Genomic DNA, 12,834 nt, shown 5'->3' with positions numbered 1-12,834 from the left:
GTGAAAGAGGAGGGTGAAAAGTTGGCTTAAAGCTCAACATTCAGAAAACGAAGATCATGGCATCTGGTCCCATCACTTCACGGGAAATAGATGGGGAAACAATGGAAACAGTGACAGACTTTGTTTTTTTGGGCTCCAAAATCACTGCAGGTGGTGACTGCAGCCATGAAATTAAAAGATGCTTACTCCTTGGAAGGATAGTTATGACCAACCTAGATAGCATATTAAAAAGCAGAGACATTACGTTGCCAACAAAGGTCCATCTAGTCAAAGCTATGGTTTTTCTAGTAGTCATGTATGGATGTGAGAGTTGGACTATAAAGAAAGCTGAGTGCCAAAGAATTGATGCTTTTGAACCATGGTGTTGGAGAAGACTCTTGAGAGTCCCTTGGACTGCAAGAAGATCCAACCAGTCCATCCTAAAGGAAATCAGTTCTGAATATTCATTGGAAGGACTGATATTGAAGCTGAAACTCCAATACTTTGGCCACCTCATGTGAAGAGCTGACTCATTGGAAAAGACCGATTCTGGGAAAGCTTGAAGGTGAAAGGAGAAGGGGGTGGCAGATGAGATGGTTAGATAGCATCACTGACTCAGTGGACATGAATTTGAGCAGACTCCTTCAGATAGTGAGGGACAGAGGAACCTGGCGCGCTGTAGTCCATGGAATAACAGTGAGTCGGACGTGACTTAATGACTGAACAACAGCAAACCTCTGCCTTTCCCCAAGATCCTATCATAACTCATCCTTTTTTGTGCTTGGTGAAACCCTCATGTTTCCTCTAGTGATTGGTCTCCCCTGTTGCTGCAGGTTAATAAACTTGGCTTTTTCAGGCTACAGATTTGTCCCCAATAGTCTTGATTAGGTCGGCTTTATAAAAATGTGATGCATGGTATAACTAAAGGTCTCATTCTTTTTTCTTACTTAAAAAAATACACTAGTTTTAAAAGAGACCTATCCATGTTGTTAGATGTAAATCTAATTTGTTACTTTAATGGCTGAATAAAATTTCATTAAAACACATCCATACTCCACATACCATATATAAATTTTTACCTATTCTGCTAGTATGGCCTATCTGGTTGCCTTTAGGTCTTTGTGTACTACAAGCAATGCATTTCCTCTTGCATTTTGTTGTATGGGCCTACTTGAGGATTTTCTGGGATGTATGTAAATATGAGCCAGTACTGCTGGGTTCTAAGATGTACTGCCAGAACAGTAGCCCAAATTTACATACCAGCACTCAGTATTATTGTCTACTACCAAATATTTTCCCACTTGATGGGTATATTCCTTTTTCATTCTGATTTATATTTCTTTGAGCATGAGTGAAGTCAAGCCTCTTTTCTATGCTGATGTCCTATGTAGTCTGCTTCCATGAATTCACTATTAATAATCTCTCTCTTTAAAAACAAAAAAACACAGTGGGGCAAGGAGAGGGTGGGACAGATTGAGAAACTAGCATTGACATATATACACTGCCATGTGTGAAATAGATAGGTAATGGAAAGCTGGTATACGACGCAGGGACCGCAACCTGGCATTCTGTGCAGACCTAGAGGAGTGGCGTGGGGTGTGGGGTGGAACGGAGGCTCAACAGGGAGGGGACAGATATACGCTTACGTATGTGTATGTGTATACACAATGTATATACTGATTTTTGTTGCTGTACAGCAGAAACCAACACAACATTGTAAAGCAATTATCTTCCAATTTAAAAAAAGTTACAAAAATAAAAAGGTGAAAACAAAACAAACAACCCCTGGGCTTTCTGTCTTTATAGAAATAAAGTGTAAGAGCTAGTCTTTACCTTATTGTAATATAAAATTAAGCAGAAGTTAGAGAACAACAGAGACATTACTTTGCCAACAAAGGTCTGTCTAGTCAAGGCTATGGTTTTTCCAGTGGTCATGTATGCATGTGAGAGTTGGACTGTGAAGAAAGCTGAGCGCCGAAGAATTGATGCTTTTGAACTGTGGTGTTGGAGAAGACTCTTGAGAGTCCCTTGGACTGCAAGGAGATCCAACCAGTCCATCCTAAAGGAGATCAGTCCTGGGTGTTCATTGGAAGGACTGATGCTGAAGCTGAAACTCCAATCCTTTGGCCACCTGATGCGAAGAACTGACTCATTGGAAAAGACCCTGATGCTGGGAAAGATTGAGGGTGGGAGGAGAAGGGAATGACAGAGAATGAGATGGTTGGACGGTATCACTGACTCAATGGACATGGGTTTGGGTAGGCTCCGGGAGATGGTGATGGACAGGGAAGCCTGGCGTGCTGTGATTCATGGGGTCGCAAAGAGTCGGACACGACTGAGCGACTGAACCGAACTGAACTGAAAGAACAACGGAGGGCTTTACTGTGTGATAATCCCTTGAAACTGCAGCCATCAGCAGTGGGAGAGGTTTGGAAGTACTGGAAAGAGGTAAGTGATGGAGGAAGAATGATGCTTCTACTGTGGTAGAAGCATGGACAAATGCCAGAGGGTGAAAGGCGGGTGTTGGTTCCAGAAAAAGCAAGATGGCTAGCTTCAGTGGAGAGTATGGTTGGGATAGTGGTAATCACATTTGGACAAAGAAGATTTAATCACTAGGATGAATTAGTAGGTCCCTGAGCAGAGAAACAACATGGTCAAAAGTAGTTGCCATGGTTTGAATGTTAGTGTCCTTCACCGCTGCCTCTCCCCAGTTGCAGCAAAATTGTGTATTGAAATCCTCACCCCAAATACGATAGGATTAGAAGGTGGGGCCTTTGGGAAGTGCTTTGGGAGGTATTCAGCTCTCGTGAACAGGATTTATTTTCTTGTTCAGTCACTCGTTTGTGTCTGACTCTTTGCAACCCTATGGACTGCAACACGCCAGGCCTCCCCATCCTTCACCATCTCCCAAAGCTTGCTCAAACATGTGCATCGAGTCGGTGATGCAATCCAACTATCTCATCCTCTGTCGTCCCCTTCTCCTCCCCCCTTCAAAGTTTCCTAGCATCAGGGTCTTTTCAAATGAGTCGGCTCTTTTGGTGGCCAAAGTATTGGAGTTTCAGCCTCAGCATCAGTCCTTCCAATGAACACCCAGGACTGATCTCCTTTAGCATGGACTGGTTGGATCTCCTTGCAGTCCAAGGGACTCTCAAGAGTCTTCTCCAACACCATAGTTCAAAATCTTCAATTCTTTGGTGCTTAGCCTTATTTATGATCCAACTCTCACATCCATACATGACTACTGGAAAAACCATAGCTTTGACTCTACTGACCTTTGTTGGCAGAGTAATACCTCTGCTTTTTAATATGCTGCCTAGATTTGTCATAGCTTTTCTGCCAAGGAGCTAGCATCTTTTAATTTCAGGGCTGCAGTCACCATCTGCAGTGATTTTAGAGCCCCAGAAAAGAAAGTCTGTCATTGTTTCCCCATCTATTTGCCAAGAAGTGATGGGACTAGATCCTATGATCTTAGTTTTTTTAATATTGAGTTTTAAGGCAACTTTTTCACCCTCCTCTCACTTTCATCAAGAGGCTCTTTAGTTCCTCTTCACTTTCTGCCATAAGGGTGGTGTCATCTGCATATCTGAGGTTATTGATATTTCTCCCAGCAATCTTGATTCCAGCTTGTGATTCATCCAGCCAGGCATTTTGCATGATGTACTCTGCATACAACTTAAATAAGCAGCGTGACAGTACACAGCTTTGATGTACTCCTTTCCCAATTTTTAACCAGCTTGCTGTTCCATGTTCAGTTCTAACTGTTGCTTCTTTTTTTTTTTTTTTTGGTCTTTCTTTTTTTTTCAATTTTATTTTATTTTTAAACTTTACATAATTGTATTAGTTTTGCCAAATATCAAAATGAATCCATCACAGGTATACATGTGCTCCCCATCCTGAACCCTCCTCCCTCCTCCCTCCCCACACCATCCCTCTGGGTCGTCCCAGTGCACCAGCCCCAAGCATCCAGTATCGTGCATTGAACCTGGACTGGCATCTCGTTTCATACATGATATTTTACATGTTTCAATGCCATTCTCCCAAATCTTCCCACCCTCTCCCTCTCCCACAGAGTCCATAATACTGTTCCATACATCAGCGTCACTTTTGCTGTCTCGTACACAGGGTTATTGTTATCATCTTTCTAAATTCCATATATATGCGTTAGTATACTGTATTTAACTGTTGCTTCTTGACCTGCATACAGGTTTCCACCAGCTAAGGTGGTCTGGTATTCTCATCTCTTTAACAGCTTCCCACAGTTTATTGTGATCCACACAGTCAAAGGCTTTACCGTAATTAATGAAGCAGAAGTATATGTTTTTCTGGTATTCTCTTGTTTTTTTCTATGATCCAATGGATATTGGCAATTTGAACTCTGGTTCCTCTGCCTTTTCTCAATCCAGTTTGAACATCTGGAAGTTCTCAGTTCATGAACTGTTGAGCCTAGCTTGGAGGATTTTGAGCATGACCTTGCTAGCATGTGAAATGAGTGTAATTGTGTGGTAGTTTGAACATTCTTTGGCATTGCCCTTCTTTGGTACTGGAATGAAAACAGACTTTTCCAGTCCTATAGCCACTGCTGAGATTTCCAAATTTGCTGGCATATTGAGTGCAGCACTTTCACAGCATCAACTTTTAGGATTTGAAATAGCTCAGCTGTAATTCCATCACCTCCACTAGCTTTGTTCGTAGTGATACTTTCTAAAGCCCATTTGACTTTGCACTCCAGGATGTCTGGCTCTAGGTGAGTGATCACACCATCATGGTTATCTGGGTCATGAAGATCTTTTTTGTGTAATTCTTCTGTGTATTATGGCCACCTCTTCTTAATATCTTCTGCTTCTGATAAGTCCATACCGTTTCTGTCCTTTATTGTGCCCATCTTTGCATGAAATGTTCCCTTGGTATCTCTAATTTCTTTGAAAAGATCTCCAGTCTTTCCCATTCTATTGTTTTCCTCTGTTTTTTTGCATTGATCACTGAGGAAGGGTTTCTTATCTCTCCTTGCTGTTCTTTGGAATTCTGCATTCAGATGGGTATATCTTTCCTTTTCTCCTTTGCCTTTCACTTCTCCTCTCTTCTTAACTGTTTGTAAGGCCTCCTCAGACAACCATTTTGCCTTTTTGCATTTCTTTTTCTTGGGGATGGTTTTGATCACTGTCTCCTGTACAATGTTATGAACCTCCACCCATAATTCTTTGGATCTAATCTGTTGAAACTATTTGTCACTTCCACAAATCCTATGAATAGGATTAGTGACTCCATAAAAGAGACTCTGGAGGGATCCCTTGCCCATTCAACCCTGTGTAGACAGTGAGAATGAGCCTTCTAAGAACCATGTTGGGCTTCGATCCTGCATTTCCCAGCCTCCAGACCTGTGAGAAATACACTGTGTTGTTCATAAGCTACCCTGTATGTGGTACTTTTATTACAGCAGCCCAAACGGTCTAAGACAGTTGTATTTGAGAAAGGCCTGACTTTAGCCATGGCAGAAGGACCGAGAAAGATAACGTGATTAAAGCGGATAGTGGGTAAAAAGTGATTATTTATTTGAATTGAACAGAAAATATGAACTGGATGGTTAGCATTGAAGTTGAAAAGGAAAGGGAAATTAGTAAGATTTAAGAAAGAGACAGGATTTGGTGCACTATATAAGCAATGGAAGAATTGCTAATTATTCTTAGATTTGAGTCTGAGAGTCTGGTAGGATGAAGATATTATCTAAAAAAGGATAGTTTGGGAGAGAAAATAAATGACAGAGGAAGAGCATAATAGAGGTTAATTTTACTTTCTTTATAGGATATAAGGGGAACATATAATTCATAAGCTCAGAACTTTTCTCATTTATTTTTTTCCTTATTATCAGACTTTTTAGAGGTCCTATTTTTACCTAACAGAAGCAGAAGATATTAAGAAGAGATGGCAAGAATACACAGAAGAACTGTACAAAAAAGATCTTCACGACCCAGATAATCACGATGGTGTGATCACTGACCTAGAGCCAGACATCCTGGAATGTGAAGTCCAGTGGGCCTTAGAAAGCATCACTACGAACAAAGCTAGTGGAGGTGATGGAATTCCAGTGGAGCTATTCCAAATCCTGAAAGATGATGCTGTGAAAGTGCTGCACTCAATATGCCAGCAAATTTGGAAAACATAGCAGTGGCCACAGGACTGGAAAAAGTCTGTTTTCATTCTAGTACCAAAGAAGGGCAATGCCAAAGAATGCTCAAACTACCACACATTTGCACTCATCTCACACGCTAGTAAAGTAATGCTCAAAATTCTCCAAGCCAGACTTCAGCAATATGTGAACCGTGAACTTCCTGATGTTCAAGCTGGTTTTAGAAAAGGCAGAGGAACCAGAGATCAAATTGCCAACATCCGCTGGATCATGGAAAAAACAAGAGAGTTCCAGAAAAGCATCTATTTCTGATTTATTGACTATGCCAAAGCCTTTGACTGTGTGGATCACAATCAACTGTGGACAATTCTTCAAGAGATGGGAATACCAGACCACCTGATCTGCCTCTTGAGATATTTGTATGCAGGTCAGGAAGCAACAGTTAGAACTGGACATAGAACAACAGACTGGTTCCAAATAGGAAAAGGAGTTCGTCAAGGCTGTATATTGTCACCCTGTTTATTTAACTTCTATGCAGAGTACATCATGAGAAATGCTGGACTGGAAGAAACACAAGCTGGAATCAAGATTGCCAGGAGAAATATCAATAACCTCAGATATGCAGATGACACCACCCTTATGGCAGAAAGTGAAGAGGAACTCAAAAGCCTCTTGATGAAAGTGAAAGTGGAGAGTGAAAAAGTTGGCTTAAAGCTCAACATTCAGAAAACTAAGATCATGGCATCTGGTCCCATCACTTCATGGAAATAGATGGGGAAACAGTGGAAACAGTGTCAGACTTTATTTTGGGGGGCTCCAAAATCACTGCAGATGGTGACTGCAGCCATGAAATTAAAAGACGCTTACTCCTTGGAAGGAAAGTTATGACCAACCTAGATAGCATATTCAAAAACAGAGACATTACTTTGCCAACAAAGGTCCATCTAGTCAAGGCTATGGTTTTTCCTGTGGTCATGTACAGATGTGAGAGTTGGACTGTGAAGAAAGCTGAGTGCCGAAGAATTGATGCTTTTGAAGTGTGGTGTTGGAGAAGACTCTTGAGAGTCCCTTGGACTGCAAGGAGATCCAACCAGTCCATTCTGAAGGAGATCAGCCCTGGGATTTCTTTGGAAGGAATGATGCTAAAGCTGAAACTCCAGTACTTTGGCCACCTCACGCAAAGAGTTGACTCATTGGAAAAGACTCTGATGTTGGGAGGGATTGGGGGCAAGAAGAGAAGGGGACGCCAGAGGATGAGATGGCTGGATGGCATCACTGACTCGATGGACGTGAGTCTGAGTGAACTCCAGGAGTTGGTGATGGACAGGGAGGCCTGGCGTGCTGCGATTCATGGGGTCACAAAGAGTCAGACACGACTGAGCGACTGATCTCATCTGACCTGATTTTTACCTTTAAAAAACATTTTTTTTTTACCTTTTCTTTCTGGCTCTTGTAATCACTCTCCACAACAAACTCCCATTTACCAAATAAGCACTATTTAACAATTTCTCTCTGTTTGCTTAACTATGGAAAAACACCACCCAACCTTTTGTAAAATTTGTCATGTCTCTGTGATACTCTTAATATTTTTGCATATAAAAATGGGAGTAACAAATGATACATTTTCTTCTAGTGATTAATTTATACATGGTTTGCTGAATGTGTCTGTGTTATAGGCTTCTTGGCTAATATAATTTGTTAAAACACTCTCAGCAAAGTGCTGTTACAGTGACCATCTTCTGAGACTTGGAAATAGCCTTATTATACTGAACGTAATGTTATACAGTAACGGCATTTTTTAGAATGGAATTCTATATGTATTATTACCTCCGACAGCAGCCTGGCTTTTTTAGCCTCCTCACAGCATGAGACTTTGGTAATTATGCTAATGCTAGCTGATTCATGAGGACAACTTCCTAAAGTGCACTTAATTAACTCGGAGATTTTGTAAACAGCTGTACATGTAGTTTCCGGAAATTGTAGGGATATGTCAATCTGACATGTGTACAGTCTGCCTTCCTAACCTCATCAGTTTTTACTAAAGCTGAAAACAAGAAGCTCAAATTTGGCACCTTCTGAAGCAAATGCCTGCAAGCTTCTGAGAAATGTTGCTTTAGCCTCCTGGAAGATGGGGACAATCTGATTTCTCCTGTTTGAGTCTGTTGAGCCAGATGAGACTTCTAAGCTGGTATGAATGAAAATATTAAAGCGTTGTCTTTAGTAAAGGGTATAGTTTTTCCAACATGTTGCTGCAATGTGATTTTGCTTGTGGGTTTGGGCTTCCCTCTTGGCTCAGAGGGTAAGGAATCTGCCTGCAATGCAGGAGACCTGGGTTCGATTCCTGGGTCAGGAAGATACCCTGGAGATGGGAATGGCAGCCCACTTCAGTATTCTTGCCTGGAGAATCCCACAGAGAGAGGAACCTGGCTGGCTACAGTCCATGGGGTTGAAAAGAGTCTACACAACTAACACTTTCACTTTCACTGTTGTTAGTATTGCTGACCAGCTGTGGTCTTCAGAGGACTCCTCTGCAAGGTGGGTTTTATATCCATTGAGTTCATAATGATTGCTTCCTTTAATCCCACCTGGTGGGTTGATCTGATACTTGACTGACATAACCCTGGCTTGGATAAAAATCAGTTGATGTTTGACATTTTATTAAAATCTCACACTCCCCAAGTAAGAGGTAATAGTCATATACATAGAACATTTAACCAAGACTAACAGTGCAAGACTTTAACACACACACACACACACACCACACACACACAATTAAGAGAAAAACCTAGTGAATTATTTCAGAGCCAAGACCAACCTAATCAAAACGGAGGGAAGAAACATCATCAAGAAAGTACAGAAGAAAAATAACCTTCTAGGTACCATTAGGAGAATACCAATTGCACAAAGCTGATGACAACGGAGAATAGGGATTTTTTCCTTAATAATCTTCTTATTGCCACTGCAGAAGATCACACTCTCAGATACGCCCTAGAAACTAAGCTAGAGATTTGCCTGTGGTTTCTCAAGGGTGCCGGCAAGGTCTTTTCCTGTCATTAGATTAAACTCCGATCCTGGCTGTAATCTCTCAGGGAACTAGCTAGAGTATGTCTAAAGATCATCACATATTTATTGCTTAGCCTTTTCTTTGACTTCGATCGTCAGAACCTCTTCCCCGGCCTCGGCAGAAGGAGCCATGCTGATGATGAGCGAGTGACGGGTAGTTCCTCTGGGCAAAACCGCCTTTCTAGTTGCCTGGGGCGCTTCCTCCGCTGTAATGGAACTCGTTTCACATTTGGATGTTTCAAGTGGTTTCTCTGCTGTTGCTCTTCCTTTATCTTCAGATTCTTTTCCTTTATCCTCTTCTTCCTGGTTTTCGTCTTTTCTCTAGAAGAAAGTTATTGAAAAGAGTTGATTGGTGCTGAAATCTTAATCGAGGATGTTGGAGTCTTTTGATTAATATGCAATACCTAAGGATCGCCGTCAAAAGACTGACGTAATATGGGAATCATGTCTGCCTTTGACTATCCTTTAACTAAGTTTTCAGATGTGCTGGAGAATGGGGTTGAGCTGTCACCTTTGAACTCAGGGTTAGTGTGCCTTACATTTCTGTTCCTGCCAAGGAATTTGCTCCCTATTGGCTCCCATGGTCTCTGAATTATTAGACTTAGTGCTCAAGACGCTTTGCTTTTCAAATATTTACTTATTTATTTTATGAAGATGAAATTTTAAATATTTATCTTTTAATAAAAAAGTATTAGCTCAATACCAAATAATGCTGTAAAAACACTCTAGAACTATGGTTTCCCTCCTGCATAAGCTCATGGGAGCATCTCAGGGAGAAATTCATGTCTCCTTCCTAGTACAGTCTTCTCCATTTGCTCCATGGGTATTTGATATAATTTTAGAAGCTTTGGCATTTAGGGTCATCTGTATAATTTTCAGATTAAGAAACATACCATGCTGTTTGCTGGTGATGCTTGAGATCAGTTTGAAAGAGGCTTGTACAGGGTATGAAGGTGCATATACAGAGTTGAAAGCCTTAATTAACACACTGACCTACAGAGTTGTTTTCCCCATAAGTCTTCTACACAGATTATTATTTGTCTGCCAATTAAACGAGGCATCTGGTGTACCCTGACCTCTATCACAGTGTTGCGTGTGTGGAAAAGGAAGAAGCAACTTTGAATCTCTTGAGTGTGATTGACTTTATAATATTTGCTTTACCAATTTTCAGAAAGAGTCAGATACTCATTTCTTACTGTTTTAGAGACAACATAATAACTAGATTCAGAAAACTTGAATCTTTGCTCTGTTTTTCAGGATCTGGCCTCATAAACTTATCATGAGAATCAAAGAAATATAAAAAAAAAGAGAAAAACTAAAACATTTCCGTTTCATGACATTTCTAGGAATTAGGAGACAGCTTGGTGTAGGTGTTGAAGTCTGAATTTCTGACTAATAACTTTTGCTCTGTCATTGATGGTGATCTTATCTAAATAATTGATCTGGATCTCAGTTTATTCAGCTATAACATGAAGGCTGTGATGCCCTCTGTGAGGTTACTTCTGTCTTAGTAATTGAATGAATACTGGTGAAAATGTTTAATGGCTGGTAAAATGTCTTACACATTTATAGGTATATATATGTTTATATAAATACAGTTGATCCTCATTATTCATGGTAGTTTTGTTCTATAAAGCTTCCATAAACACTGAACTAGCAAACCCTTCTCTTTGGGATAATGCAAGTTTAGGATCCTACAAGCCTCTGGTTTTAACATTTTTGTCAACTCCTCAATACATAACCTTGTTTTACATACATTTCTATTTAGAAACACCTTATTTAATATGTATGGTTTATTCATTACATTGAACTCACAGCCAGTAGCACTCTGACTCATGCCCGGATGAAGCTTATCTAATACACGTGTTTCTCTGTAGGGCACATCACTGCTTTTTTGCCCTTTGGAACACAGTACTTTGGCACTATGTTTGAGGGCCATTTTTAATAGTGGGAGGGGGGAAATGCACAAAAATACAAAAAACGTGACAATAAATAGACCATGAAAAGTTCATTCATTCACAGTGTGAGAGCTGAAACAACAAGGCAGAGTGTCTCCTTGTTCAAATTCAGCTGAAAACATGTGCCCCCAGCAACTTAAATTTTCGCTATTCTGTACATGTATGCCTGTGAATGACCCCCCAAACCCCTTAAATATTGGTTTTGAGGCTACAAACACACTTTAGTGAGTAAGCAGTTTCACAAACACAGAAAACACAAATCGAGCCGCCAGGGATGCCATATACACACAAGTGCGGTGTTGGGTTTAGTTGCTCAGTCGTGTTCAACTTTTTGTGACCCCATGGACTGCAGCCCACCAGACTCCTCTGTCTATGGGGATTCTCCAGGCAAGAATACGGGAGTTGATTGCCATTCCTTTCTCCAGGGTATCTTCCTGACCCAGGGATCGAATCTGGGTCTCCTGCATTGCAGGCAGATTCTCTACCGTCTGAGGAATATAGAATCCAACAGAAATCAGTCTAGATTAAAATGGCTACCTAGTCCAGTATTCTTGCCTGGAGAACTCCTTGGACAGAGGAGCCTGGCGGGCTATAGTCCATGGGGTCGCAAAGAGTTAGACACTGCTGAGCGACTAACCCTTTCACCTTTTCTCATATATATATATATATATATAGTCACAAAACACTGAAACTGTCATAATAAACCCAGGGGGTTAACTGTGATGATACATGGGTATACAGTAAATAATAGTAAGTGCTGTGTATAATGTAGCAATTATATGCATTAGATGAATCCAGATTATCCCAGTGTCTGACACAGGATTAAAGTAGGAGCTTGTCTGAGTGTATTTCGTCCGGGGGTCTCTGTTACAGCCCTCCTTTCCCTCTGTCCTATTACCTGAGCGGTTTGTTCTCTCTTCAACGTGAGTAGTCTTGCAAGACCTGCTTTTCCAGAGCTTCCCAGAAGAGCTTTAAACATTTTGGGTGTTTCTTGTTTCGGTGGGAAGAGAAAGGCAAGTCCTTTGTTTGGGGGGGTTGCCCCTGTGCCTGGAGCTTTGTTCTTTAGAAGCACTCTGTGGGCAGGAGAGAAAGGCCATTTTAGATAGCATTGTGAGGATTCTGGAAGAACTTCCCAGAAATACTATCTTTTCGCCTAATCTGTGAAGTTTTCAATGCATAACCGCGTAAGCAATAGTATGTTAGGTGGTTCTCCTGGAAACAGTTAACTGCAGCCATGAACACAGTGTCAAGTGAAGCCAACTCCTCTCTAATGGGTTTTTTTTTTTTTTCCTCTAATGAGATTTCAAAGATGGTACCTGGCTTTCTTCATGAGCAGCTTTTCAGAATCTGGATAATGCACTAGAATTTCTTGGAGGGTCTTTTTGTCGAGAGTTAAAAGATTGGCAAAGCCGTGGGCCACCACGTTGGCTGTTCTTCGGTTTCCTCCTCTTGCCGCTAGAAGGCTGTAAGAGAGAAAAGCAAATCTTTGCCACAATTTTCTATCTCCCTCCACCAAAATCTTTTAAAAAATAAATACCACATGTCAGAGCCATTTATACTGCCTCGGGGTAATTCCCTGGGGTGAGAGGTCAGGTGATCCTGTGGAGAGAGTCAGGATGTGGCGGCAATAGAAGTGGCAACAGCTTTTGACATGTTTGGCATCTAACTCCCACCTCAAATCAAGGCTTTGTAGCCATCAGAGCCCGGGAG

At 41.1% G+C, this 12,834-nt stretch overlaps 1 protein-coding gene across 1 annotated transcript in view; it reads right to left on the bottom strand.

Annotated features, from left to right (window-relative positions):
* Positions 1-8,640: 8,640 nt before the first annotated feature.
* Positions 8,641-12,834, bottom strand: part of CNGB3 (cyclic nucleotide gated channel subunit beta 3) — a 189,631-nt gene continuing 185,437 nt past the window's right edge. Inside the window, exons 16-18 of the mRNA XM_015474554.3 lie at positions 12,441-12,587; positions 12,023-12,197; positions 8,641-9,487 (exon numbers count right to left, since the gene is read on the bottom strand). Of these exons, the coding sequence (XP_015330040.2) occupies positions 9,230-9,487; positions 12,023-12,197; positions 12,441-12,587 (580 nt within the window). The 3' untranslated portion in view covers positions 8,641-9,229. The remainder of the gene's footprint in view (positions 9,488-12,022; positions 12,198-12,440; positions 12,588-12,834) is intronic.

Source organism: Bos taurus, chromosome 14, assembly GCF_002263795.3.
Source record: "Bos taurus isolate L1 Dominette 01449 registration number 42190680 breed Hereford chromosome 14, ARS-UCD2.0, whole genome shotgun sequence".
Classification (NCBI taxonomy): domain Eukaryota; kingdom Metazoa; phylum Chordata; class Mammalia; order Artiodactyla; family Bovidae; genus Bos; species Bos taurus.
The sequence above is the reverse complement of the archived record's forward strand: the minus strand, read 5'-3'. Positions and strand labels throughout refer to the sequence as shown.